The sequence below is a fragment of the Triplophysa rosa genome, linkage group LG18 (assembly GCF_024868665.1).
Source record: "Triplophysa rosa linkage group LG18, Trosa_1v2, whole genome shotgun sequence".
In the NCBI taxonomy this organism is placed as follows: Eukaryota; Metazoa; Chordata; class Actinopteri; order Cypriniformes; family Nemacheilidae; genus Triplophysa; species Triplophysa rosa.
In genome coordinates this window covers 8,649,979-8,676,696 of record NC_079907.1, presented here as the reverse complement: position 1 = coordinate 8,676,696, position 26,718 = coordinate 8,649,979, and the positions used below count along the sequence as shown (strand labels likewise).

The 26,718-nt window shown below is 38.7% G+C and overlaps 1 protein-coding gene across 1 annotated transcript in view; it reads right to left on the bottom strand.

The window, feature by feature from the left end:
• myo1d (myosin 1D) overlaps positions 1–26,718 on the bottom strand; it is a 73,760-nt gene that overhangs the window by 42,999 nt on the left and 4,043 nt on the right. Inside the window, exons 2-11 of the mRNA XM_057357742.1 lie at positions 17,835–18,043; positions 16,454–16,547; positions 14,608–14,773; positions 14,385–14,438; positions 13,952–14,047; positions 11,807–11,923; positions 11,426–11,629; positions 11,054–11,199; positions 10,841–10,955; positions 10,584–10,754 (exon numbers count right to left, since the gene is read on the bottom strand). Of these exons, the coding sequence (XP_057213725.1) occupies positions 10,584–10,754; positions 10,841–10,955; positions 11,054–11,199; positions 11,426–11,629; positions 11,807–11,923; positions 13,952–14,047; positions 14,385–14,438; positions 14,608–14,773; positions 16,454–16,547; positions 17,835–18,043 (1,372 nt within the window). The remainder of the gene's footprint in view (positions 1–10,583; positions 10,755–10,840; positions 10,956–11,053; positions 11,200–11,425; positions 11,630–11,806; positions 11,924–13,951; positions 14,048–14,384; positions 14,439–14,607; positions 14,774–16,453; positions 16,548–17,834; positions 18,044–26,718) is intronic.

Sequence of the window (26,718 nt, the reverse complement as noted above, 5' to 3'; positions counted from 1 at the left end):
TTACCAAATTACCAATTATTTTATTTTATTTTAATTCATTTATTTAATTATTAATAAATATATATTTATCAATAAATTAATTGAATAAATTACATGATTATTATTTAATTTATTAAGTAATTAAAAAATGAAAATTACTAAACTTACTAAATTACACTTGACAAAATAAAATGACAAAAGTATTTGTCATACAAAATAAACACGTGACCACATGCTCAATGTGCTATTGGTGCAGCAAGATGCTGTGTTGCTTGGCAACTTTAAACAGTTAGGAAATGAATTAAAGAAATTATTGTTAATACTACTTATAATTATACATAAATCAGCACAAATTATTAGTATAAAAACATTTATAAATAATACTTACATAATCAGTTATATTAAATCACTTCTGAATAATATAAATCATTATTTATTAAACATTGGTGTCTTTTGTCGTACTGCCGTTGCCACAATTTTAGGACATTTTTAGGCCTTTACAGTGATTACTATGGTAAAGGGGTTTAAAAGAACAGTTCATCCAAAAATGAACTCCATTTTGTCTTCATATACTCACCCTCAAGATGTTCCAAATCTGTGTAAATTTCTTTGTTCTGATGAATACAGAGAAATATATTTGGAAGAATGCTTGTAACCAAACCGTTCTGGGGCACTTTTGACTACCATTTTAACTTTTCCACTATAGTAGTCATTGGTGGACAAGAACTGTTTGGTTACAAGCATTCTTTCAAATATCTTTCTCTGTGTTCAACAAAGAAATTAATAACGATTTGGACCAACTGAAATGTAGATATGTCTTATAAAATGCATATGATTACCATTTACATCTAAAATAAAATAACTGGCCCTTTAATATGTGTCCCTGTTATCAAGCCAGATCTTTCTCCTCCTTGAGATCTGTTTATGTGCTGAATGAGTGCGGTTATATAAGTCTCGCTGTCATTCACAAAACGCAGCAGCGACATCAAAGGCAAGCAGTCTCATCTCTCATTAAGATACAGCAGGACTCTGATCCACTGTGCGAGCCCAGACACCCGTTCCTGCAGATTAAAACGGAGCAGAACAATGACTCTCCACACCCCTCCACGAGCCGTCACATACCCACACTCCGGACTAATTAAAGTACTGACTATCAGTGAGTTTTCGTGAGCTTTAGAGTCACACTCCCTATTGTGGTAGATGCCAACATCTCAGTTTAGCGTCTGGTGGTCCTTTACAAGTCTCTGTTTGGTTGAAGTGTGAGTGGTACTGGTACTGGTACATTACTCGGCTCATTTCAACTGCAGGACATTTCGAGGATAAGGATGTGAACCCTGCTCTCTATGAAGAGGACGTAGTGAATCAATTTGAACGGATGGTTAGAAGCTTGTTGAAAAAAACCTTGAACATTTTACAGATTGAAATTGCGACTTTGATGTGGGACATCGGAAAGAAAGATTGGATTCCACCTCATTTAAAAACCTGAATTATATGCCTATAACAGGAGAGGCATTACTGTTATTATGGGCACTGCATCGAAACAGCCTCACTGGATTTCAAATAAAACATAATTTATCTCAACTAGTCATGGCCAGTGACACACATAAATTCTGTAATCATTGACTATATGGAATCACAAACCACATCCCATTATGCAAATTGGAGTGCAAAACAAAAAGGGAGATGAGTCACAGCAGGAGATCAAAAGGCTTGGTCAGAGAGGTCATATCTTGAAATGTAGGACACCCTGCCAATGAAAGCTTCAGGTACCAAAAAAGAAAAAACATCCCTTTATGCTGATAAAAAAAATCAATGCCTTTATGCAAAAGAACACCTAAAACAAGATCCATTAAGGTGCCTTACTGGGAAATAACCAGCAAACAAGCTGATATATAAACATTTAGTGACCACATCTGATCACATAAATGAGAATGGACCCATCATATACAGTACAACATTCACATCTCATCTCAAAAACAATGCATAAACCATAAATACACAAACCATGTCCTGACTCAGGGCAGCTTTTATAAAAGTGTTTGATTGTACTGACAGGTTTAAGCCTGCATCCTGCTGGTCCCACAGATGTCTGTCCATCCTCCTCTCTCCACTTCTATTCACACCCCCCAGGACCACACCATCCTGTCTAACACCTGCGGTTCTCACTACAGTATGTTGGTTAAGCCAACCAAATAAATACAGGCTGCGGCAATGGCACCTGCCACCAAAGCCCGAAATCTGCCATTCACACATCACTGCAGCCAACAGGAACCAGGTATCTAAATCACACGAGTCTTGATTTAACACAGCGGGTCAATGTCTTCATCTTAAAGCATTAAAACAATGAAGGAAGGAATGCAAGCCAGGTTCAGTTTGCACAACCAGTTGTACGCGAACAGGAGATAAAACTAAAAACAAGAAATATGTGAACAAGAAAAAGACTAAAGTAAGGCGCAATGCTTCAGGAATTGATCAAATTGTGAAAAGCGAGTGTTCCATAGCTGAATGGACTCTCACGTTGCTGTACATAAATAAAGAAAATCACATCTAACACTGCACTGCACCAAAATTAAAATCCTTGGCTGATGCCGAATATAAATGAAACTCTTGGCCGAAGGCCGAATACCGAACACTGAACATGGCCTTTTGTATTTCTTCCATTTATTTAGCCAATTTTTTCACTATTGCATAAACTGAATGGTCAAAATGTGCTTTTTATATTTTGTCTTGCTTTTCAATATACAGTAATACAATATAACTTCAAATAAAATTGAGCAAAACAAGTAGGCGAAATTAAAACAAGAAATTCTTGAATAGCCTATATTAGGCCTATGACTGACTGCTGAAAGAATGTACTGTACTCTGTACCCCTACAGCATTAAAAAGTGTCATTCAACATTATAAGATAAAAATATGAATAAACGAAAACTGTCTGCAAAATGATTTAAAGAAAAAAAACATCCATGCAAGCAATTCTGACTGACGACCATTTCAGTTCACGTCTATCCCCCAAACCCCAGCCACAAAAGATGACTGTCATTAGCTGCGTTTACATGGACACATCGGATTAAATTTAATCAGATTGTGCAATCTGAATGTAGTGTTTACATGAAAGTAGGGCTGTCACGATTATGAAATTTGATTGACGATTAATTGTCTAATAAATCATTGCGATTATGACGATTAATTGTCTGTTTTAGGGCTTTGACGATTATGACGATTAATTGTCTGTTTTTTAGCTTTGACATTTTATTCTTATTCATTTTTGATTCAGCGATTGAAACGACCATATTGTTCTGAATACAAGACTATGTTTTTTCTTGGAAATACATCGGAAAAAATTGGGTCATCATATATTTAAGGTTTAGGCTTTTACCTGTCAATAATACAACCACCAAATACTTGTAAATGAAGTAAATTGATCAGGTGTGAATTGAAGCCACCATTAAAATTTGATTTCAAATTTTTTCTCACTTGCAAGACTACAGTAAAATTTTACTTGTGTGTTAATGAAATTTTGGTAGACTGGTTTTCACACTGAGATTTGCTTAAATAATATTAAATTGTACTGCAGGTAATTTGTATATGTTTTAGTTTTTTTTTTAAGTGATTGTGTTGTGGTGGTACATTTTACAAGTATTACCATGCTTTAGTAACAATATATACACTAAAATATGCAATATGCAGATGCACTACAGCTCCCCCTAGTGTCTTCTATAGAGATGTGCGATAATTGCGATGATCTGAAATCATCGCGATGAGGTCAAACAATCGCGATGAGACGATTATTTAATAATCGTGACAGCCCTACATGAAAGGTAAATTAAGTGATCTGATTAATGTGCGTGTTTACATGACAAGCTTCAAATCCGATATAATCTGCTGACATGCGCACACTGCAAAAATGTTCACCTAAATACCCACTAAAACAGTGTTTTAAAGCACATGTTGTGTATATTTTAATTTAGAGTAAATTAAATGTCTCGTGCCAATGAAGCACGAGCACATCCGATGCGGTTTTACCATGGTAAAACCATGACAAAACTACCAAGACCCACCAATGTTTAGAAACTGCTAATACCGAACTTTAGAAGTGATTATATGCGGATTCATATATCAGCATTTGGTAAACAGAGACGGGTGCGGGGGACGCGGGTATCATTATAATATTCAGAAAACGGCTACTCAACCAATGTTGTAAGCACAGATGTATTTATTTTATGTCACAGACACCAGCATAATAATGTACAATTCATAAACGCAAAATAAGGTCATATCATTAATGAAGCAAGGTCGTTACAGCGACTTACCATGGTAAAAACAGTTAATCCTTCCAAAGCACATAGTAAACGATCAATAAAATAAATGTTCGGTAGCCTACTACAAATATAAATGAAATTTTATCATTAGATATTTTAGCCTACATTATGTTTGTACATCAGCAAATGTATCGTGTTTTAAAAAGGAACTGAGAAATTGCGGTTAAAAACTCACTCCAGGGAAACAGTTAAGACATTTTAAATGCATAGAAACATTAATATGTTCCTTTAGAGGTGACAAGCATATGGATATTTGTACCGCTTTGTCAGATTTATGGTTTTTGGTTTCTTTAGCAACAGCTGCTCCGTTCCGTGCGTCATACGCCCTTACGAGCCAGCGTCGTCTTTGCACATGCGCACAATTTCCTACTTCGGTTTTTAATCTGATCAAGTGTTTACATGTCCTATCAAGCAGATTACAAACGGCATAAACCACCCCTTACAATCCGACTGAAATTTCAATCGGTTTGGGCATTTTTAATCTGATTGACGTGTTTATATGGAGCGTTTTCATTCGGATTGGATTTTTAATCGGATTACATTGGTCCATGTAAACGCAGCTGCTGTTCTCTCAGAAGGAGAATGTGCACTCATGCCATGGCTGGGATGCAAAGAACATACTTTGACAAGTTGTTTAGTGCAGGCCAGGAATTTTGCGCACGCGACCACTGTATGATGTCAAGGATGTCGCGAGTGGCGGGGCTTCAGTCAGAACGCCCGCTCCAGTCTGAAGTCAAGTTACCGACCGGTAAAGACGCTTTCATTCGGAAATTTACTCTGGCGCTGCAAGTTCCGTGCTGTTTCTCTGAAACTTTAAAATGCTCCACACACTGCCGACATGTTTGCTGCATTAAAGGAGTCATTCGCCGAAAGTACGTGTTTTCTTTGTCTTTTGTGTGTTATAAGTTGCCCATGCATGTATTAGACACGTGAAATTGAAAAAATGTAAGTGTCGGAACAAAAAATGTACTTTATCTAGAAGCGAATGCTCACCCAGACCTGCCTGAAACGCCTCGTGTAACCACACCCCCACAACTTGACGTCAGCTCGTGGAGTGATTTGACTAAAACCACCCAAATCCACACGCAAGTAATGTGGATGGTCTTGTAAATCTCATTGTACCACCGCCGGAGCAGCCATGTCATTTTCAACCTCAGTGGGCATTTTATTACAGTTTTCACATTTGCACCTACACATAAAAGGTAAAATAATAAAAGTATGTTTTTAAATTTTGTTATAATTCGTTGTGATTTCATTACACTGACGCCAAATCTTTATAACGTCGTATATAAAAGGTAAAACAGTTAGCTATAGTTTTAAACTATTTAAAGTAGTTTTTAATAAAAACTTAACAATCCTTAACATCCTGCTAGAGTCGCACTGGCAAAGTTAATGTATCGGCATGATCTTCATTCTCCGGATCAGATTCGGGTTCGAATTGATAGGGAAGTATCGATGCCATTTTATCACTTGTCATTAGCTTTGAAACCTGATGTTCCAAATATGGTAAGAGGCATCACATTTCCGTCACACAACTGCAGTATTCCACCAATCACTACGCAGTAGTGAACTGGCCAATCATAGCACACCTCGCTTTTCAGAGCGATGAGCTTTGTAAAATATCCTCGAGTTTCAGAGTAGTGATGGAAATTATGATTCATTTGAGTGATTCGTTCTTTTTCAGTTCGTTCAACAAAATGATTCGTTCAGATTCGTTCACTGATTCGTTCAGTGACCATTTCTATAATACGCCAGCAGGTGGCGAAAAAGAGTTGTGTTATGTCAACGAACGTATTGATGGACGTATAAACTGATTACAGGCTTTATCAAAATGTGTGTCTCTGATCTACTCATTAAGTAAATAAAATAAGTCTAAATAAGTGGTTCAGATGACCAACGCACAAGGTTTTTCTGCATAATTAAAAAGTTAATTGTTTGGTCATTTACACATTCATAAATCTGGGATTATGTTAAACGTAAAGTTTATGTATTTTAAATAAACAAGCGTGCAAAGTAGCCTACTGTAACTGCGCTTTGCATCCACTTTCTGCTGATTGCTGAACGAGACTCACATGCTAAATGACCGACCTACCCTGTACACTCTCGTTCATTTCGTTCACGAACGAGATCTCTCTCTCTCGTTCAGACTCAACAGCGACCTGGTCAGTGTGGGCGTATATTCGTTCATTGGAAGATCTAACCAATTACACGTCCCTTCACAGCCGGAACTGGAATGCTATTTGCTGACGTGACACGAATGAGAGCTAACCAATACTTTTTTGTTTTACAGTTTTTAGAGAAGACTAAACGTAATGAAGTCGTTTTTATTTGAAAGAACAATAAATGATACAAAATGCACCCAAAACACCTGTGCTTGCAGTACAATAACTGAGTAAACAGGGCTTGACATTTTCCATGCAATAAAAATGACAATGTTCATTTGTCTTTGTTACATTTAACCATCAGCTTGCATTATTTTATTATTTTCGTAAGGATCTTTACATTGTGTCCGTTTCTGTACTTTTTGAACAAGAGACCTCATCTTTCATTTCGTTTACGAGTGAGAAGTAACAGCTCGTTCACGAACGAGAATCAGCGGGTCCTGTCGTTCACTTACGAACGAGATGACTGATCGTTCATTTCGTTCATGAACGAGAATCAGCGGGTCTCGTTCAGACTCAAACACAGGCTCGTTCAGTGAAGGGCGTATTCGTTCAGTACATTCAACCAATCATATGCTTTGTCAAAGCTCACCCTCGAACGCCATTGGCTCGTGCTTTAGACACTCTTTTAAGCCAAGACGCTCTGTGCTCGAGGGAGAGATTTCAGTGAACGAGAAATATGAGTCATTGCATTTCGTGAACGAGAACGATTCGTTCACTTAAAAGATTCGTTCAAAAAAGAACGATTCGTTCACGAACGAAACATCACTATTTCAGAGAGGCGGGGCTAAGAGGAGATACAAACATGCACAGTATGTGGAAAATACAGCGTTTTTTTTTTACCTTAAATCGTGTATACACATTGTAATACATCTAAAGCAAACAATAATATTCATTTTAGCCGCGTAAAATGACTTCTTTAATAAAGCACGTCTCTCTCTCTCTCTCTGCGCTGGTTGCTGCTTGATCATATCACACGTCATTTATCACACACATTCATCAAAATTTATTCGGCCATTTCACTTATTTTCGCTTGCCAAACATTCGGTGAATCCCTACTTTTTAGATCTCAAAATTAAAATCCTATGACATGTCCAAAGTACATTACTCTCAATCATTTTCATCCAGCAATTATCTGCTAACATACGTGCTAACCGTGATTCGCACATCGGCGCAAAAACACCGCAATTACTTCCACTGCCATGCAAATGAGTCATGATCTCTTCCTAATGAACAGTTGTGTGGAACAGAAGGCCACAGAGGCTAGAGAAGCTCTTCACCGGCAACAGAAATCAGCGGCTAATTGGCTGGTTGCTCCGGCCCAACAATCCCCCTGTTCCAAGAGCAGGAAAGCTTGATCTGATCGGATAATGAGCTTGCCATCGTCTTCGCACGACCAGGCGCCCGTGGCAGCACCCGCTCACAAGGCCACACCTGCATGTGGCACGTGCAGGGAACAGGAAAAACAAGATGAAGAGTGGAAGAAAGTGGGATCAAAGAAAGAAACGGGGGAGAGGCAAAGCCCCCGACGCGTAACGTCAGACGAAGAACGCAGACGTCTGTGTCAGCAAATAACAGTAATTAAGATCTGATGGTGAAAGAGGCATTTTTATAACGCATCTGGAAGGATCAAAGCCATTTTAAGGTTGTGGGAAGCACAGAGAGCACAAAGAGCCTGGAAGGCACATGGAGGAAGAGGTAAACAAGCCGATAAAGAAAAACGAGAAGGTGAAAGTGACGACAAATAAAGCATCCTATTGAGATGGATATGGCAGCTCTAGGCGGGATCAAGCATTCTGTCTGGTGCGTTTTATCCTGGATAAAGTGTAGCGCATGTAAACACTGAGGAAAGTGAAGATGACAAACCAAACGCTTTTTTTTTTTTTGAAGTACTGCAAATATGAAAGAGGGCTTTCCTCTGTCAGAAGAAATACTAAATATGTTTAAAGGATGTTCTTTATTGACTGTTTTTTGGTTACCAGCATTCTTCAAAATATCTTCTTTTGTGTTGCATATACACTGAAAAAAACATCTGTTGGATTAACATAAAAAACTGCCACAGTTCATCTGCTCCGCAGAGCTACTTGTAGTCAACCGAGAGTAAAACTTTCCTCCTGCAGAGAAAAATAAGGAGGAATTTGCAGGCCACAGATTTTTTACAAGCAGCCATTAATTATGCCGCGAAAGCGGTTTGCATATGTCACGGCTTCCGGAGAGGATGTCTATCACCATAAACAAGTCTGGAAACATCTGTGAGGTGGCTGTGAAAGAAAGTGTTGGTCTGATTTAAAAACGTGAAATTGGCCCGTTTAAAAAACACACCCCTGACACGCACTCCCACCTTTAAATAAGAATATATTAAAGTCATACATATTCACCTGCTTACCTGTCCGTTCCCCTCTCATCCACATTTTACCAGCTGTAAAGCCACTCTTAATGCTTGTTGCTTTGTGTATCTAGAGTAGATGCTATTTTCCTATAGTTACTTTGTGTTAAAGGTCCATTGTATGAAATTTAGCGGCATCTAGTGGTAAGGTTGTGAATTGCAACTGATGGCTCATTCCACCCCCCCTTTTGAAGCAGTACGGCGGCTGACACAGAACTAAGATGTCTTCGCTTCTTTGCCGAAGAAGATAACGTATTTACGAAACACGCTCTGTAAAGCAGTTTGTCCGTTTAGGGCTACTGTAGAAACAACATAGCAAATTCCATACAAGGGGATCCGCTGTGTATGAAGACAGAAATAGCTCATTCTAAGGTAATAAAAATATTAATTATGTAAGGTCTTTAGACACCTCTGAAGACATAGTTATGCATAGTATATTGCATTTCTGTCAACAGATCCTCCAAAAAATTACACACTGGACCTTTAACTTTGGGTTAATCGCAATGGCAAACGTGAATAAAAACAGGTAAACTAAATACACACGTGCAGATTCGTGTCTGTGCTCACTCGCAGCAGGAGAAGGGCACATCATCAATCTCTGCTAAGCTAACAGGCCTTAGATGCCTTCACACTGACGAGTAATCCTCTGCATTACAAATGAGCTCCGAAGGACACTTATTATTCCTGCATCCAGGGAGACTTTTGATTATTCAAACTGTGTGACACTGAGGAATTGTCGGGGGGCAGACGACGCCTGCTCTTCTCTCACCCACCCCACAATGTGAATGCGGCATGTGTAAGCCAAGGGCAGATTGTGAACCCAGAGAGATAAAGTCGTACACCCTCAGCTTGGTCTGTGCCCACTGCACTGCATGATACACTGATCAGTGTAGAGAGATCAGGTCTGTGTAGAGCATACAATGTAGGTTTAGGTTTCCACCTTATTTTGCTTTGTTCCATTCTTTTTTATTTTGAGAGCTCTGCCTTCTATCTTGGTCTCGCTCTATCCATCACTCTCTTTCTGCCGTACTCACTCTCCCTTTCTCACTTTTGCCAAGGCTGGGAGACATTAGTCTCACTAGCTTCCATTGGTTGCCAGTGACATCACCAAAGGCTGGTAAAGAGAAATATTTGAGAAATTGTTTTCACTGGCTGTTACTGCCCCCTTGTGTTGATATAAGGTAATGCAATGAAGCAACGACTGATTAAGGGAATAGTTACCCCCAAAATAAAAAAATCAGTCATCATTTATTCACCCTTGTGCTGTTTAAAACCAGTATATGACTCTTTCTTCTGAGTAAAGCAAACAAAGATATTTTGATTAAATGGTTTTGTGTCCACACAATGGGAGCCAATGTTGTTTACCAACATTCTTCCAAATATCTTCTTTTGTGGTTTGCAGAAGATAGAAAGTCATACCGGTCTGGGTGAGAAAATAATGTAAGAGATGTCATTTTTGGTGAACTATCCCTTACAGTAAATGGCCCAACTGAAATACTGTATTATATGAACACTTGTGCAGTATTTAGTACGTATACCATGCAAACAAAATGTAAAGTGCAAAATGCAGTCTTTTTGCCAAAATGTGCACAATTCGCTTAACGTGACCTTCTTTTTCCACTGTGGCAAACAAACAGGAAGTACTTGCAGCCATGATTTTCAACAGCTCTTTTCTCACTCATTCTCACTGGCGAAACTTATTACACTGTATTGATTTGAAAATACACGTTTCAATACCTTGCGGCTCGTGTAGTGCGCATGCTTCGCCAGCTTGCCATCGAGCGCTTGCAGGAACATCTCATCCGTTACTTTCCCCACATTCATACACGCCTCATCCAGGACAGCAAAAATGCCTTTATGCTGTTGTTCCACCAGATCCACGATGATCTGATTGTTAAAGTAGTCGATCTGATTCAAAACACAAAAAAACATAAATAAAGACGTTACAAATTGCTTGCGTGTCAAACCAACATAAAGCAGAAAACAAAACGCACATGTTTCCAGGGTATTCCCTCTCTCTGATATTCCTCCTGCTCTTGTTTCAACACCAGCTGAATGAAGAGTTGCTGCAGTTTCTCATTGCAGTAGTTTATACAGAATTGCTCAAAGCTGGACAAAACAAAAAAGATACAAAATAATATCTCACTATGCTGAATGCAAAGCATTAGAGAATAAGATATTATACTGCATAGTGTGTGTGTTCTCACCTGTTGTTCTGGAAGATTTCAAAGCCGTAAATGTCCAGGACTCCAATGACTGTGTTTTTCCCATGAACCCTGGCATCATAGTTTCTCACCTCGATGATGTCATTGATTCTCCCCACAATCCAACAGAAAAGTCGCTCATAAATGGCCTGTGAGAGGCAAAACAAAAGACGACTGGTGAAGTACTCCAACTAGACTACCCAAGTCTCTCTTTGTGTCTGGGCGTCTTTTTTATTATCAACATACTGGATGCAGTATTTACATCAAACTTTGGCAAAGAGTTCTGGCATTACAAAGATTGTAATACATTACATACAGCTGTGCTAACACTCGTTTTATTTGTCTATAATAGAAATCCACAGTCTCTATTCATACCTTGGCCAGGGCATCGCGGCCATAACTGGCCTCTTTGTCAGTGTGCTGTTTGTCAATGACATCACGGCCGGTGGCAACCGTACGGTAGAGCAGGGCCTTCTCAACGTTTTCATCTTTGGTGGACAGCAAATCTCCCAGCACCGCCACTACCTTAGAGTTCTCGATGAGGATCACGTCTCCATCACTTCCGAATTTCAGATTGCCCTGCACCAAGAAACACATTCCACATTATCAGGTAAACAATAGGAGGTAATGCATTTTCCACTTATGGTCCAATGGAACAAGTGGTGTAAGAACTCAAATTTTGTGAAAGTTCATAAACATGACAAAAAGCAAAGCAAAGATGAGAACACAAATCTAGAAACAAAGAAAATACTAAACCAGATGCAAGATGGTAGCCAGGATCTTGTAAACTGTCTGAATCTCCTCTGCGGTGAAGCCTATCACCCTCATGGCGTCATTGACAGCTTTAAAATCAGCACTGTCATTTATAGAAGACTGCAAGTAAAGAGAGATTCAAGTGAGTTTTAGTTACAAAAACAAAAGAACATGCTGTTAGTTTTAGCCAAAGCCATTGAAAGAGAGAGTCACGACAATTGAAGTTCAACTTTTTTATGCGTAACGTGATTCACAGAGCCTTCAGATATTTCCAGGAAGTTTTTTCTTTGAATTCTTTATTTTGTTCATTTTTCTATTCATTAAACAACTTGCATCTTTAAATGGGTTCAAAGTTCACCTCAATCGGTCTGTTTTGCTGCGGCTCCATGCATTGCTAGTAACTTTCAGGAACTATTAAGAGGCTACATGAACCCGTAGCCTCTTAATAGAGGCTTTTTGAAAAAAAAACTGTTCCATTGGAGTCTACGGAGTTGACACGACTCTCTCTCTCAGTGGCTCTGGTTTTAGCATCCCGCCTAAAACTTCCTGTTACTGGTATAAAAATGAGGCTTTCGAACAACAGCCAGTTGGTCTTTCCAAAATACAGACGGGCTGAAACCCCTCAGTCGAGGCAAATCAATTCTTCTAAATTCCTTAGACTTGGGAGGTCATTAAACCTACTATTACTTTCATCGAATTTACAGCCGAGCAATTAAAACCTGAAAACTGCTTATGCGGCATCTACATCCCCTTACTTCCAGAAACTAGAGAGCAACGCTGGAGCTGCTAATTATTCTGGCGTGCCGGCGACTAACAGATCCTGCAGAGAAACGCTGATTTCATACAGCAGGAACCTTTCACAACCACCGTAGTGCTGGATGGAGTGTGAATGTGAGCTGGCATGTGCGCTAATAAAAAACTGGCAAAAGTTCGAACTGCTAACAGGCTGTCGGTGTGTTCCATGACGACCTTGTTTGTTGCTATAAATTTGTTTTCGCTCCGACTCATTAAACTCCCTGCAGATGCAATAGAACATCGCTCAGTAATCTTGCGTTCTGACTGAACAGGCTAGAAACATACAAGAGAATTACACCCAGAGTCATTGTGTGTTCTTACCTGTGACCTCTAAAGGAACATTATAATCATATTCACATAAACAGCTTATGATACCATTTCTGATTTTTTTCCTCCGCAATCCCAAGAGGCCTTGACATCCTTTATGACGTCTTTAAATATCTGGGAAATTTTCCGTACAACATTACACAAGTTGAAGTCGCATTAAAGGGTTCATATGGCACGAATACGTGTTTTTCTGTGTCTGTGGTGTGTTAGAAGTTGCCCATGCATGTATTAGCAAAAATGAAAATTAAAGTGTCGGAACAAAAGATGCATTCTTTCTAATAGCGAATGCTCACCATGACCTGCCTGAAATGCCTCGTGTAACCACACCCCCACAAATCTACTTCAGTTCGTGGTATGATTTGACTAAAGCCCATTGCACATTGCGTCCGAAATTTCCGCACGTTAAAAAATAAATGCGACCTCACGTTATGTCAATCACATTTACACACTGCCTCCGATATTTTCGTCCATCATAAAAAAATTCGGACTGGGTTCGATTTTCTGCGTTTTTCGCATCCGTAGCAAGCATTTTGAGAGGCCTTTTTTAACAATTCAGAGACACCGTACAAACGAGCGCCAAATACGAAAAAACGCTTATTTTACGCATAAATTACGGACTGTATGTGCAAAGACCTTAAGACCGTCCAAATGTATACGCAAGTAAGGTGGGTGTACCTGTCCGTACAATTGCTCGGGAACATGATGTTCCAAATATGGTAAGAGGCGTTACATTTACGCCACACGTTTGCAGAATTCGACCAATCACTACGCACTGGTTAACTGGCCAATCATAGCACACCTCGCTTTTCAGAGCCATGAGCTTTGGAAAAAATCTGCGCGTTTCAGAGAGGCGGGGCAAAGAGGAGATACAAACATGCACGGTATGTGGACAATACAGCGGTTTTGAACCTTAAATCGTGTATACACATTGCATTACATCTAAAACAAACGATAACATTCGTTTTAGCCGTGTCATATGACCCCTTTAAGGCCCACAACAGTCTTCATTTGTTCATGATGCAATACCTTTATTTGGCCTCCGACTTTAATGTAGCTGTACACAGTGGGATCTCTCTGAATGTGCAGTGACCGCAGCTGAGTGTCCGGAGCTCCTTTGACCATCTGAAAAAATATATTTAAATAAAAAATATTTTTATTTGACATGAAACAGGGAGAGCATGCAAATGACAGTCTTTATAATAATGGTCTGTATGGCATTAGCAGGCAGGCAAAATAGTTCAAGATGTTTTGATGTCTTAAACATGTTTTGAAGCGCTAGGATATTATTTTTTAGGGGCAATAATAATAGTGCTGAACCAAAGCGCTTTGACTCTATAGTCATAACCACACGTTCACATCTGTCTGGTATGAATGTAAAATTATAGGCTGTGGTAGAAAAACAGAAAGACTGGCAAAACAAAATAAAGGAGTAGCTTCACTTCTGACACGAAGTACATACCTGGTAGAAAGAGTGAAAACTTCTCTCTCCTTCTTGCTGGAAGATTACTCGAGACTAAGGGAGAAATGAAACAGCTGTGAATAATGGGAATTTAATACAACATAGTAAAAACGGTTTTGTACATCACAGAATAACAAAATACAGTACATTGCAAGACACTCCGGACAAAGTCATATGAAAGATGTACAAAAATATGTCGTGTCTCTTCATCGCTGCCCCCTACCTTCTCAAGCAAATAGTTGTTGATATGGCCGCCAATGGGGTCTCCTTTAAAATCAAAGTTGATATCCATGTACTTGCCGAATCGGCTGGAGTTATCATTACGATTGGTCTTGGCGTTCCCGAAAGCCTCCAGGACGCAGTTGGATTTCAGCAGCATGTTTTTCACCCTGTATAAACATGCACTCGTTTCATTTCTGCAGTTTTATTAGCTACTCGTGCATCACCACTACAGCTGAACTAGTGTCTATTTCAATACGAGCATGAAGAATATGATTGCTTTTGACATTTAGTGCAACGACAAATACACACATTTTGGTATTATATTACCTTAGTCATATGCATGTGCCCATGGTCATATCTGGATATTTTAATGTATACAGTATCACCATGTGGTATCCAGCACATGGGGTTGAAAAGGTTTTAGAAGATTATTTATGGGTTTTGCTGTGTGGGTCAGACCACAGAATGCTTAGCAATGGTTCTCCATGTATAAAGCCATCTACAGTATCATTTAAACTCGTATTGGTTCTATATCCAAATGACATTTTTATTGCTCAGAGGCGGCACTTACCTTAAGAAGCTCAGGAGACTTGAACTAAAAATACAGTAACTGAGAACTATATTATGTATGAACTTGCAATACACTGCATACAATAGCTCAGATACAGTAGTTTGGTTTTGGAAGAATTGCATAACAAATGTTAGAAAGTAAACTAAAACCTTTTACTTTTGATCACAGACTTTGGGACAAATCAGGTTAAACATTAACATTTTATCTGAAGCTCTTTGTGAGATATCTAAGGAATTCTCTTTCTGTTTATTCTTCGCCGAGTATAAAATAAAGATATTTAAGAGATTTCACTTTTTAGTTTTATTTCTATCCTGGTTTTTAGTTTGACTGTGCATGTCCTGAAAAACCCTTTCCACTGATCAACCCGCAGTTTCCACAGACCTGAAATCTTTAGCAGGCAGGTAAAATAAACCATATCTACAGGGGCAAAAGCACAAGACGTGCTGATAAGATAAAGGACTATATACTGTATATTACAGTGCTTAGCAGTCACTTTTTCAAGGCAGTTCCTATAGTCAAATGAAAGAAGATGCATGGCACGTTGCCCTAGAGCAATATAAAAGTTTTTATGATGAAGTAAACATCACAAGCACTCCTACAGTACATATTCTCATTTCAGATGTTATATTTCTCAAGCAATAAAGAAGAGATACAATGTAGAGCAAAGTTAGTTCCGTAAGTAACACAGAGAAGGATATTTAGAAGAATGCTTGTCACCAAACAGTTCATGGCCACCATTGACTACCATAGTAGGAAAAATTACAATGGTAGTCAAAAGTACAGTACCCCAGAGCTGTTTGCTTTCCTACATTCTACAAAATATCTTCTTTTGTGAACAAAGAAAATATACAAAGCAGTTTTTTACTATGGTAGTCAATGGTGGCAAAGAACTGTTTGGTTACAAGCATTCTTCCAAATTTCTTTCTCTGTGTTCATCAGAACAAAGACATTTACACAGATTTGGAACTTGAAGGCGATTAAATAAAGACAGATTATTCATTTTTGGGTGAACTGTTCCTTTAATCTCTGCCCTGTATTTAACTTCTGTCACGTTTATCTTTGCCTCCGAGGTCAAATTATTATTCACTTTTATTTAGGTCTGCTTCTACATTAGCGATCTGTTCTCCTTAGGCATTCCTAAATATTCAGTGATATGAATTATTATTAGAAACAACATCAAAGGGGTAGGAATGCAATGTTTTGCAGAATAGTCCTGACATGACTCATGACTGCAGCAGCGTGGAGAGAGAAACAGGAAGCCTTTTGTTTTACATACCTCTCCACCTCTGCTCTTTGGCTGGGATTGGTGATAGCAGCAATATATTGCATAATGTATTTACTGGCCTCTGTTTTTCCAGCTCCGCTCTCCCCTGCAAAACAAACAAACATTGACTAATGCTCAATAGATATAATACAACGATTTGACATAACAATAATTATTGCTACATGAGATAAATGTAGTCATTAAATCATTTGAAGGTGAGGTGTGTGATTTTGACGCTACTAGTAAAACCAAACAGACTTGATAACATAACGACACGTTTGTCTTCTGATGCTCACTATTGGTTAAGCCAATTTGACTGTGTTGGGCCGGACGGGTCACTCAAACAAACCGAGCACCACAAGTTTTGAAAGCACCACAGAGCTATTTTGTGTTTTTCGTAAAGTAATCTTGCTAAAGGTTATCCATATGACAAAATAGCAAAAAGTATGTTATCTAAAAGTTATAGAAGTCAGCTTTAAATGTGAAATTCATTGTATATAAATCATTCAACTTTTTTAGGGTAGATGCCAGGTGTAGAGAAAGAAATTATGAAGTACATAGTAATTCTAATAACTGTTTATATAATATATAATAAAACAATGAAATGAATGTATTGATGATTATATTTTCATATAATACTATAATACAATATAATTCCTAATTCCAAAGATGAACACTTTTTTTTCAATTCTTTAGCAGCACACATGAAACATATTAGGTATACAAAATAAAATGATGCTCATCATACAACTCATTCCAAATAAATAACTTGCAGGTCATTATGTTGGCCACAAGAGGGCACCACAAATACCAAATACTTTTGCAGTGTTGTCACAATCTGTGGTCACTCTCTGGATAACAATCAATGTTTTCTTATTGAGGAAACATTTCTTCATCTCAGCCGTCTCCAGATGATTCCCCTGAGCTATGTGTCCCACCTTCAATATAGTTTCACATCGCCCCAGACTGAAAACAAACATTGCACGTCGACATTTGTCGTTGGAAATATGAACCAACCATTTTTTGGTCAATCTTATTCACACAATGAGGTTTCTTGGGAAAGCGAATCAAGCGATTTGCTCACACACGCCACTCCATTGTGAGCAATCTCTGCTTAAACAGTCAACTGTGACTCGAAAACCACACGCAACAGTGCGTCAGCGCCTAGCAATTCTGATCTGACCACGAGTCTAATCACATCATTCCCAAACTGCAGAACTCACACAAAGCCTGCATTAAAGTCTGTGATTTATCACGATGAGAAAAGTATTATTATTGGAAATGAGGTAGCTTTAAGATGTTTTTCCTAATCCCACATTTAACATCCCTTCACTGCCTTTTTTCAGATCAGGGCTGAAGTTCAAAATCCATGGCTCAAAGCTCAATTCAATACCTGAGATAACAATGCAGGTGTCTTTGTTCCTCCGCTTCATGGCTTTATATGCAGCATCGGCGATGGCGAAGAGATGGGGTGGGCGCTCGTACAGCTCCCGGCCTTTGTACTGCTCGATGGTGTCCCGTCCATAAATGTTCAAGGCGCGGTAAGGGTTAACCGAGACCACCACCTCTCCGATGTAAGTGTAGATGCGACCCTTTTCAAACCTACGGCAGAGACACAACAAGATCAGCTGTATTCACTGTATTTTTTTACTGTAACCCTTCAGTAAATCTGTTTTGTGGTTTGTACAGAGTTCATGACCTTATGTAAAGAAAGACCAGACTAGGGCCGTCACGATTATGAAATTTGGCTGACGATTAATTGTCTAATAAATCATTGCGATTATGACGATTATGACGTCTGTTTTAGAGCTTTGACTTTTAATTCTCATACATTTTTTATTCATTTTTATTCTGAATATAAAGACTATGTTCTTTTTCTTGGAAATACATAGGAAAAAATTGTGTCATCATGCATAAGGTTTAGGCTTTTACCTGTCAATAATACAACCGCCAAATACTTGTAAATTAAGTAAATTGATCTCGAGTGAATTGAAGCCACCATTAAAATACTATCAGTCATAGAAAAGCTTCTAGTAGTCTGTTTTTTTCTCACTTGCAAGACTACAATAAAAATGTTAATGAGATTTTGGTAGACTGGTTTTCACACTGAAATAATATTCAATTGTACTGCAGGTTATTTTATGGTATATGCTTTATTTTTTTAAGTGATTGTGTTGTGGTGGTACATTTTACAAGTATTACCATGTTTTAGTTACAATATATACACTAAAACATGCAATATGCAGATGCACTACAGCTCCCCCTAGTGTCTTCTATAGAGATGTGCAATAATTGCGATGATCTGAAACCATCGGGATGAGACGATTATTTAATAATCGTGACAGCCCTAGACCAGACTGATGAATTATCTCTTTCAGCAACTAAAAAGTAAATACGACAGAGTCGAGGTCATGTTTTGTGAGATCCGCATCTGTTTGCGCAATAGTAAAAACTAAAAAGCATTTTTCTTTTTGACTTTTCATGAACTCTAACAAGAGAAGATTACGGACATCTAAAAACAGTCTGGTATCCGCCCTACAATGCAAACTCCTGCCTTCCACAAAGCCAGTAGTTAAAGTTCACTCTGCCTCGCAAAAGCAGGCCGTTTTGAGCTCCGTTCCCAAAGGAGCTGAGATCACACTTCCCTGTTCTTCTGAGCAGACCTGGGTCATGCCTAGAATAAGGCATCCTTTCTTCTCAACCTGTGGGTTTGCCAAGCCTCCCTCAGCTCCATCCTGCCCCAGTCAATACGCTTAGAAGTTTGATTCATGACTTCATAGTTACATTCTGAATCACTGGTACACTACTGAAGCTTAGCTCTGAGGATTATTTATCCTCCTTTAAAAATACAAGGCTTTGATTTTATCTACTGAATAATTTAATAAGAAGTAGCATCAAGTTATATTTTGCCTCAGAACTGATACGGTCCTTGGAGAGCGGCCTACCTTACCAACACCCTGCATAACACAACAACATTCACACAAACAGCCCATAATTCCCTCAGGTCTTCTTGCAAATACATCAAGGGAGTCATGAAAAGAGCAGTGACCCTTTAAATCAAAATTATTCACCATGGATGCAGATTACAGCGTATTTAAACCGCTTGCGTGTTTGCTATTTAAAGCTCACTTAAAGAGACAGTACACCCAAAAATGCAAATTCTGTCATTATTTACTCATCATCTGGTCCTTCAAAACCGATATGACTTCTCTTCCATGGAACACAAACGCTGCTATTGTTTCTCACATAAAGAGAGCAGCTCGAACATTCAGATTAATTTCCCTCAGATATCAATTGAAGAAGCAAAGTCACACAGTTTTGGAAACACAAGGGTTATTGAGTAAAACGGGATTTTAAAGGTCCAGTGTATGAGATTTAGCGCCATCCAGCGGTGAGGTTGTGAATTGCTCCTCTCCTCCCTTTCGAAGCACAATGGTGGCTGACACAGGACTAAGACGTTGTCATGTATTCGCTTCTTTCCCAAAGGAAAGATTTATGAAACGCGTTCTGTAGAGCAGTTTGTCCGTTTAGGGCTACTGTAGAAACAACATGGTGAATTCCATGTGGGAGACCCACAGTGTATATATATAGAAAAAGCTCATTCTAAGGTTATAAAAACATAACACTTCATTATGTAAGGTCTTTAGACACCTCTGAAGACATAGTTGTGTATATTATATTGCTTTTCTGTCAATAGAGCCTCCAAAAAACGACACACTGGACCTTTAAGTAAATGTCCTTTAAGCAAATGTTTTAGCTTAGTCAGTGATTCAGCACTGTGTGTTATACGTATATCAGTGTTTGTGTGCTTGGTGATGTCAGCAGATGGCAGGCAGGGTGGCACGGGCGGCCCTCAAGCAGCGTGGATGAAAAGGCTCTTTTGAAAGAAGCATGTGGAGTGGGATGCTGCAGTGTGCCCGCTCCATTGTTCTTCTGTCAATGCGAGGTCTGTGTGTAAGAGCGCAGGCCAGACCTCCACACCCCAACACGGCAGGCTGGCTCTACTCACCCACATCATCGCTTCAGGGAGTACAATGTCATCTAATGACAATGAACGATAATTTCCATAAATAATAGTTCTACAGCTGTATCTTAAAGCTGTGCTATTTTGTAATATATACTATTATTTATTATTGTCCACTCATAATGGTATTTTAAAATTTTGCATTTCACTTTTAGATGTGGAAAGAAAATTGACATGTCTCTGATTTTCTAAACCTGTTAAAGGGGTCATATGACACGGCTAAAACGAATATTATTGTTTGTTTTAGATGTAATGCAATGTGTATACACGATTTAAGGTTAAAAAACGCTGTATTTTCCACATAACTAGCATGTTTGTATCTTCTCTTTGCCCCGCCTCTCTGAAACGCGCAGATTTTTTCCAAAGCTCATGGCTCTGAAAAGCGAGGTGTGCTATGATTGGCCAGTTAACCAGTGCATAGTGATTGGTCGAATACTGCAAGCGTGTGACGTAAATGTAACGCCTCTTACCATATTCGGAACATCAGGCTCCAAAGCAATTGTACCGACAGGTACGCCACCTTACTTGCGTATACATTTGGGCGGTCTTAGTCAAATCATACCACGAACTGACGTAGATTTGTGGGGGTGTGGTTGCACGAGACGTTTCAGGCAGGTCTGGGTGAGCATTCGCTTTTAGATAGAATGCATCTTTTGTTCCGACACTTTAATATTTGCAATTTTACGTGTCTAATACATGCATGGGCAACTTATAACACACCAAATACACAGAAAAATACGCATTCGCGCCATATGACCCCTTTAAGTCCCACAGCAAAGAAATCAATTGTGCATGTAACAGAACACAGGGAGTGGCAGAGGCTCTGACATCTCATCCTCTCACTTTCCTGGAAGGTCTGGGAGGGGTTGCCGTTTCATGGAGATTACTAGGGATGCGTGTCGTGCTATAACCGGCTATTTTTTTCTAACAGCTGGATGTGCTCCACAGATAAAGATGTCCACTCGAGCACTCCACTAGACTTTGTGCATACCGACATTAACTTTTCTTTCTTTACATCAATTCAAATAGAAAGACTTTCTGTAGTTTGGCCATCAAGTCCCACACTCCAGGACAATTGACACCATTTTTAGAATGGGATCACTTGCCAGGCTCAGTATAACTACCGGTTTCAGCCTTGTTTGGGTGGGTCTCTTGCGGTTATTTGCCTGTGGTCGACCGGGGCGGGGTGCAGCCACTGACATTCCCTTTATAACAGTAAAAAGTGAGTGGAGTGAAAATTACTGGACAGCAGTTGCAAGGGTACAAAGATTATATAAAGACGGTACCACAAACAGGCCTCAAAGATACACTGAATATTCATGATTTATATAAAGCATAACATAAAAACCTGAATATACATGCATATTTGTCCTTGTTTACCAAAAACGTACAACTCTTAATGTCAACGTATAACGTATGGAATTATGAGATGATCCAACCCCTAGATAAGCCTGTGTATTCACAACCTCAGCAAAGAGAGGATAAGCTGTCCTTGATCCATGGTTATCCCTGCACACAATTTACCAACAAGCAATCAGTGTTACTCGGTCCACAGCTTAACACACATGCTGAGCATGCTGGGTATGACCTGATAGCAAATCAGCCTCCGGACTGTTTATCATCTCTGTTCTGTCTGATTTATTGCTCAGAGGTTGCTCTATCAAAGCTCATGAGACTTACTGGAGATCGCAGTAAACTTAAGGTATCAACTTTGTCTCAGATGTTTCTAAAGTGGATAGCTGGATTCTGAAACTTTAGCAGAAAGTTCCCCAAAAATGAAAATGATTATCCTCGTGTCATTCCAAACCTGCATGGCGTTCTTCTGCAAAACACAAAAGAAATTTTGCGGTGCAATAAAAACCAAACAACCCTGTCCCCTGTTGACTCGAAATAAAAATTCTGTCATCATTTACTTACCCCTTTTGTCATTTCAAACCTATATGACTTTCTTCCGACATTTTGAAAAATGTTGTTAACTGGACACCATTCACTTGCATTGGTTTTGTGTCCATACAATAGAAGTGAATGGGGTCCAGTGCTGTTTGGTGATCAACTTTCTTCAAAATATCTTTTTTTGTGTTCTGCGGAAGAAAGAAAGTCATAAATGTTTGCAATGACAGGAGGGTGAGTAAATGATGATAGAATTTTCATTTTCACTATGACTTTAAAGACACACTTTAGAGCCATTTCACAAAATATCTTCTTTTGTGTTCCACAAAAAGTCATATAGATGTTTTGAATTACATGAGGGCAAATAATTAAAATATTTAATTATTTTTTAGATCTCAATGTCATCAAGTAGAAACAACAACCAACATATTATTTATGAAGAACGCAATTGGACAGTCAATGCTTTCTGGCATAGCTTACTATATAGAATTATTGTGAAACAAAATTCTCTGCTACTTTTACTACAGTACATTTGTTCACTGTTAAAAACCATCTGCTTCTGTACTTGCTAAGATCCTTAAAAGCTTAACACTCATCCTTCAACAGAAAAACTAATTTTTCTGAGAAGTTAAATTGTTCACGCCCGTCCCACTGTGCTCAGTTTTTCCTCGCTCAAGTTAACCTCTTTTACAAACATGCTACCGTGGACAAAGCCTGAATAGGGAAAATGTGTGTCCCACTTGGCAACGCTTTAACAGTTTGAAACGTGCAGCTTTCACACTAACTTTCATTAGCTTTGCAGCGACTTTCAGGAAATGAGAGCCAGGTGTAAATGCCAGAGCAAGCCAGCGAGCTGAGGTTTTTTGTTTTGTTGGCCCACTCCCTTCATTGTCTCCCTGAGATCAGAGGAATGTTTTGTTCTCCAGTCAGGATGAGGGGAAGGGAACGATGGAAAAAAGGCATGTTTCGCCGATTACGTTTCAGAGGTCAGCGGTAAAGCGTAAAAGGGGTTTCTGGTGGCTGGACGTGGCCCTGAGCCCATCTCTAACACATCTGTGCTTTTAGCACATGGTTCGGATCCCAGTATGATGTCACTGAACAGTAGCGGATGAAATGACGGCCAACTCGAGAAAGAAAATAGACAGAAATACAAGAACAGCCAACTGGACTCAGACGTTACTCAGCAAGCTATTTCAAGAAGTGATCTCCGTCAGGGTAAAAGGAAGGCGAGTACCAAAACAGACAAGAGGGGAAAAAGAAATACACATAATGAGATAACTGGCTAAACAACAGAACGAAGAAGAAAGAGTGAGAGTGAAACGGAGGAAATTGGTCTGAATGTTTTTAAGGAGGACCTGAAATTCGAATAAAAGAAAATGAGAAAGAGCTCTTGCTCACACATCCATCGTTCTGTCTCATCTAAATGTTATAAGACAGAACAAAGGATATATAATATCATTTATTGGACTCTGTAATGTAATCAAACCATCGGTTGGAGAGAGGAAATGGGCTTCCATGTTAATGGGACTGGCAGATGCACAATTTGGGATTTATTTAGGGGCCACACAAATGAAATTTGGGTTTCCGTTTTTAATACAAACCTGCCGATAACTGTAAACATGAGACAGAAAAGGGTGAAGTATAAAAATATAGAGACCGTAAACCCTAAAGACAGGGAAAAAACCCCTAACATGATTCGTCGCCTCAGCGCCCGTCGCCAAGTCACACAGTCCACAAATGAGACGTCTGTGGAGTTTAAAGCTTATTCTGGGGGAAAAAATGCAAAAAAAGCGCAGCACTGTTTATGTAAGGCCGGGGATATGTTTCAGATTACAGGGGGTTGTACGGAAATTCTTAAGAGCAGACGGCTCTTTTCCTTCTCTGTAGAGTAAAAGAAGAGGCTGTTTGTTGGATCAATTGACACAGCATCCCTTTGCACCATTAAAATCTTCAGATTTAAAATAAAAAAACCTGACTAAATGTAAAGCCAGTGACTGAGCAACAAGATGGGATACGTTGCTAAGTATTTAAAGAAATGGGAAAATCATCCTCCACAACAACTGGTATAGAGTAGGATCCTGTCATAAATGAAAGAGACAAATTGCACAAGCTATTTTTATATTGTGGTATTTTTCAGTTATGATGTACTCCACGCCAATGGAAATTTATAGAGGAATTCAATGGAAACAGCAGCTGCATGATGGCCTAAAGTAGCCTGACCATGTAAACTTCTGCAAAACTTTTTTTTAAATGACACAGTTGTTGTCTCCATATAAACTTCAAAAATATACATTTATGAAAACAGTAACATAACATATGCACACATATTACAGTACGTTCAGAGGTCACCACCACCAATGTGTACTGTATGTGCGCAGGTACATACTGTTTATTTACAAAATAGAATGCATGCAATATTTTGACAACACTGCTGACTGTATGCAAACATCTTTTTTTTGTACACTGTTGTCAGTATAAACCACATTAGACCTTGGTTTAAGGTCTTAGAAAAGGTCGTCAAGCAGATAAAATCCAAATGAAATTAAAAGAGGTTTTTTACTGTCTGTGTTGATGGAAATTAAGTGTGAAACTCAAAGCAGGTCAGACAAAATGTACTGAGTCTTTGGTCTGAGGCCATTTACATACAGTATGGCATCATACAGCAAATCTTTCGGAATTTCAACAGTTTTTTTTCCCCATTGATATTCTTTCTCTCTTTTGCACCAGAAATCTAATCAAATCTATGCCGATCAGGGTACCTGAAAACTACACTTGTATACTGTAGATAAACTTAAATAAATGTAACAAATTTCTTCCTTACAGGACAAAATCCATCTGTAGATGTTAGAGAAATTAAATCTTCGACCTTATGTCTGGCTCGGCACAGTGCACCTGAGCTTTGAGAAGACTTTGATCCCTCTGTTTGCTTTGCTGGACTGGACTCAGGTTGCCATGTGTCACAGCTGGACTCCACATGGTCCTGCTATAAAGGCAACAAATGGCTTTTTACACCGCTGATATGGGAGAGGCTGTGTTTGTATTCAACAAATAGTTTCACAGCACTGAAATAGTAAAAATAGACTTTACCTGTGATGGAAGATCAAACGTGAGTGCTACAAATTTCCAATTCTAGTCTATATGATATTTTGCCTTAATGAAAATGTATTTCACATCAAGATAAACAGACATCTTTGTTTTCTTTAGTTTAAATGTGTCTACATTTTTATATTAGTCAATTGCAAGTATGGGACAAAAATAGGAACGTGGGCTTAGTTTTCATAGTTTGTAGGGGAGGAGTTGTAGTTTAAAATCTAATTTTACACCCCCACTTTTGAATACTGTCTTTTGCTCAACAAAAAACATGATAAAAAGCAGTGAGAAAACAGCAAAACTAAGCTTTGAAGGTTTTCCTCTATAACTCTATAACCACAAACATGTCAACTACTAGACAATTTTCTATGCTGGATATGCAGTTATTCTAGGAAGAAAATAAATAAATTCCTGTATACCTAAAAACAGATGCCTAATATACTGCACATAAAAAAACACAATGTTTAACATTTGCTGAATAATGTGAAACAATAACTAAAATGCATCATACAGTAGAGGTGGGCGGAATGGCCAAAAATCTATTTCACGGAATGAGTCATTTTATTTCACGGTAACGATATATTTCATGAAAATATAATTCTATATTTTATACCTCATTTTTCTTAGATTGATTTAACTAATTTATTTATTACAGTTCATTTAAATGCTCACCATAGTTAAAATGTAGACAAGTTATGAAAATGTACTAAAGATATCAAATTAAGTTCTGATAATCAGATGTATTATTTATTCATATTTATCTTCTGGCTATATCATATGTATACAGTAGGAAGATAGACAACATATATAACAATAAAGTATGAATATGCACAAACAATGAGAGTACAGTATATGACTAGTGTTATAAACTGGTGTTCATGGGGTCTGTACTGTAGGTCTTTATCGCTCTTCACTCTCTATTAGATGAGCAATTTTAGTGTGTTGCGACTCTCTGTCTTTAGGTTTGTTTTTGCACTGCAATTCTCTGGTGACTCCTCACGCGTCTCCCAAAACTGGAGGTAGAAGCGCGTCACATCAAAGCGCTCGCCCGCTCGCGAGCATCATCGCGCATTTCAACGCAAGTTTCACCTTGGCTCGCCTGAAGTTAAACTTTATAAAACTATTAACAGCTTTTCAAAACAACCTGACTTCTGAAATACGTGTTGAGAATGAGCTTTTCTAAACACTGGCGCAGATCCCTGCACGAGCACTGCGGGTGAGAGAAGCGCCGGACTGGAGCGGATCACTAAACTACAGACTGAAAGAAGGTCAA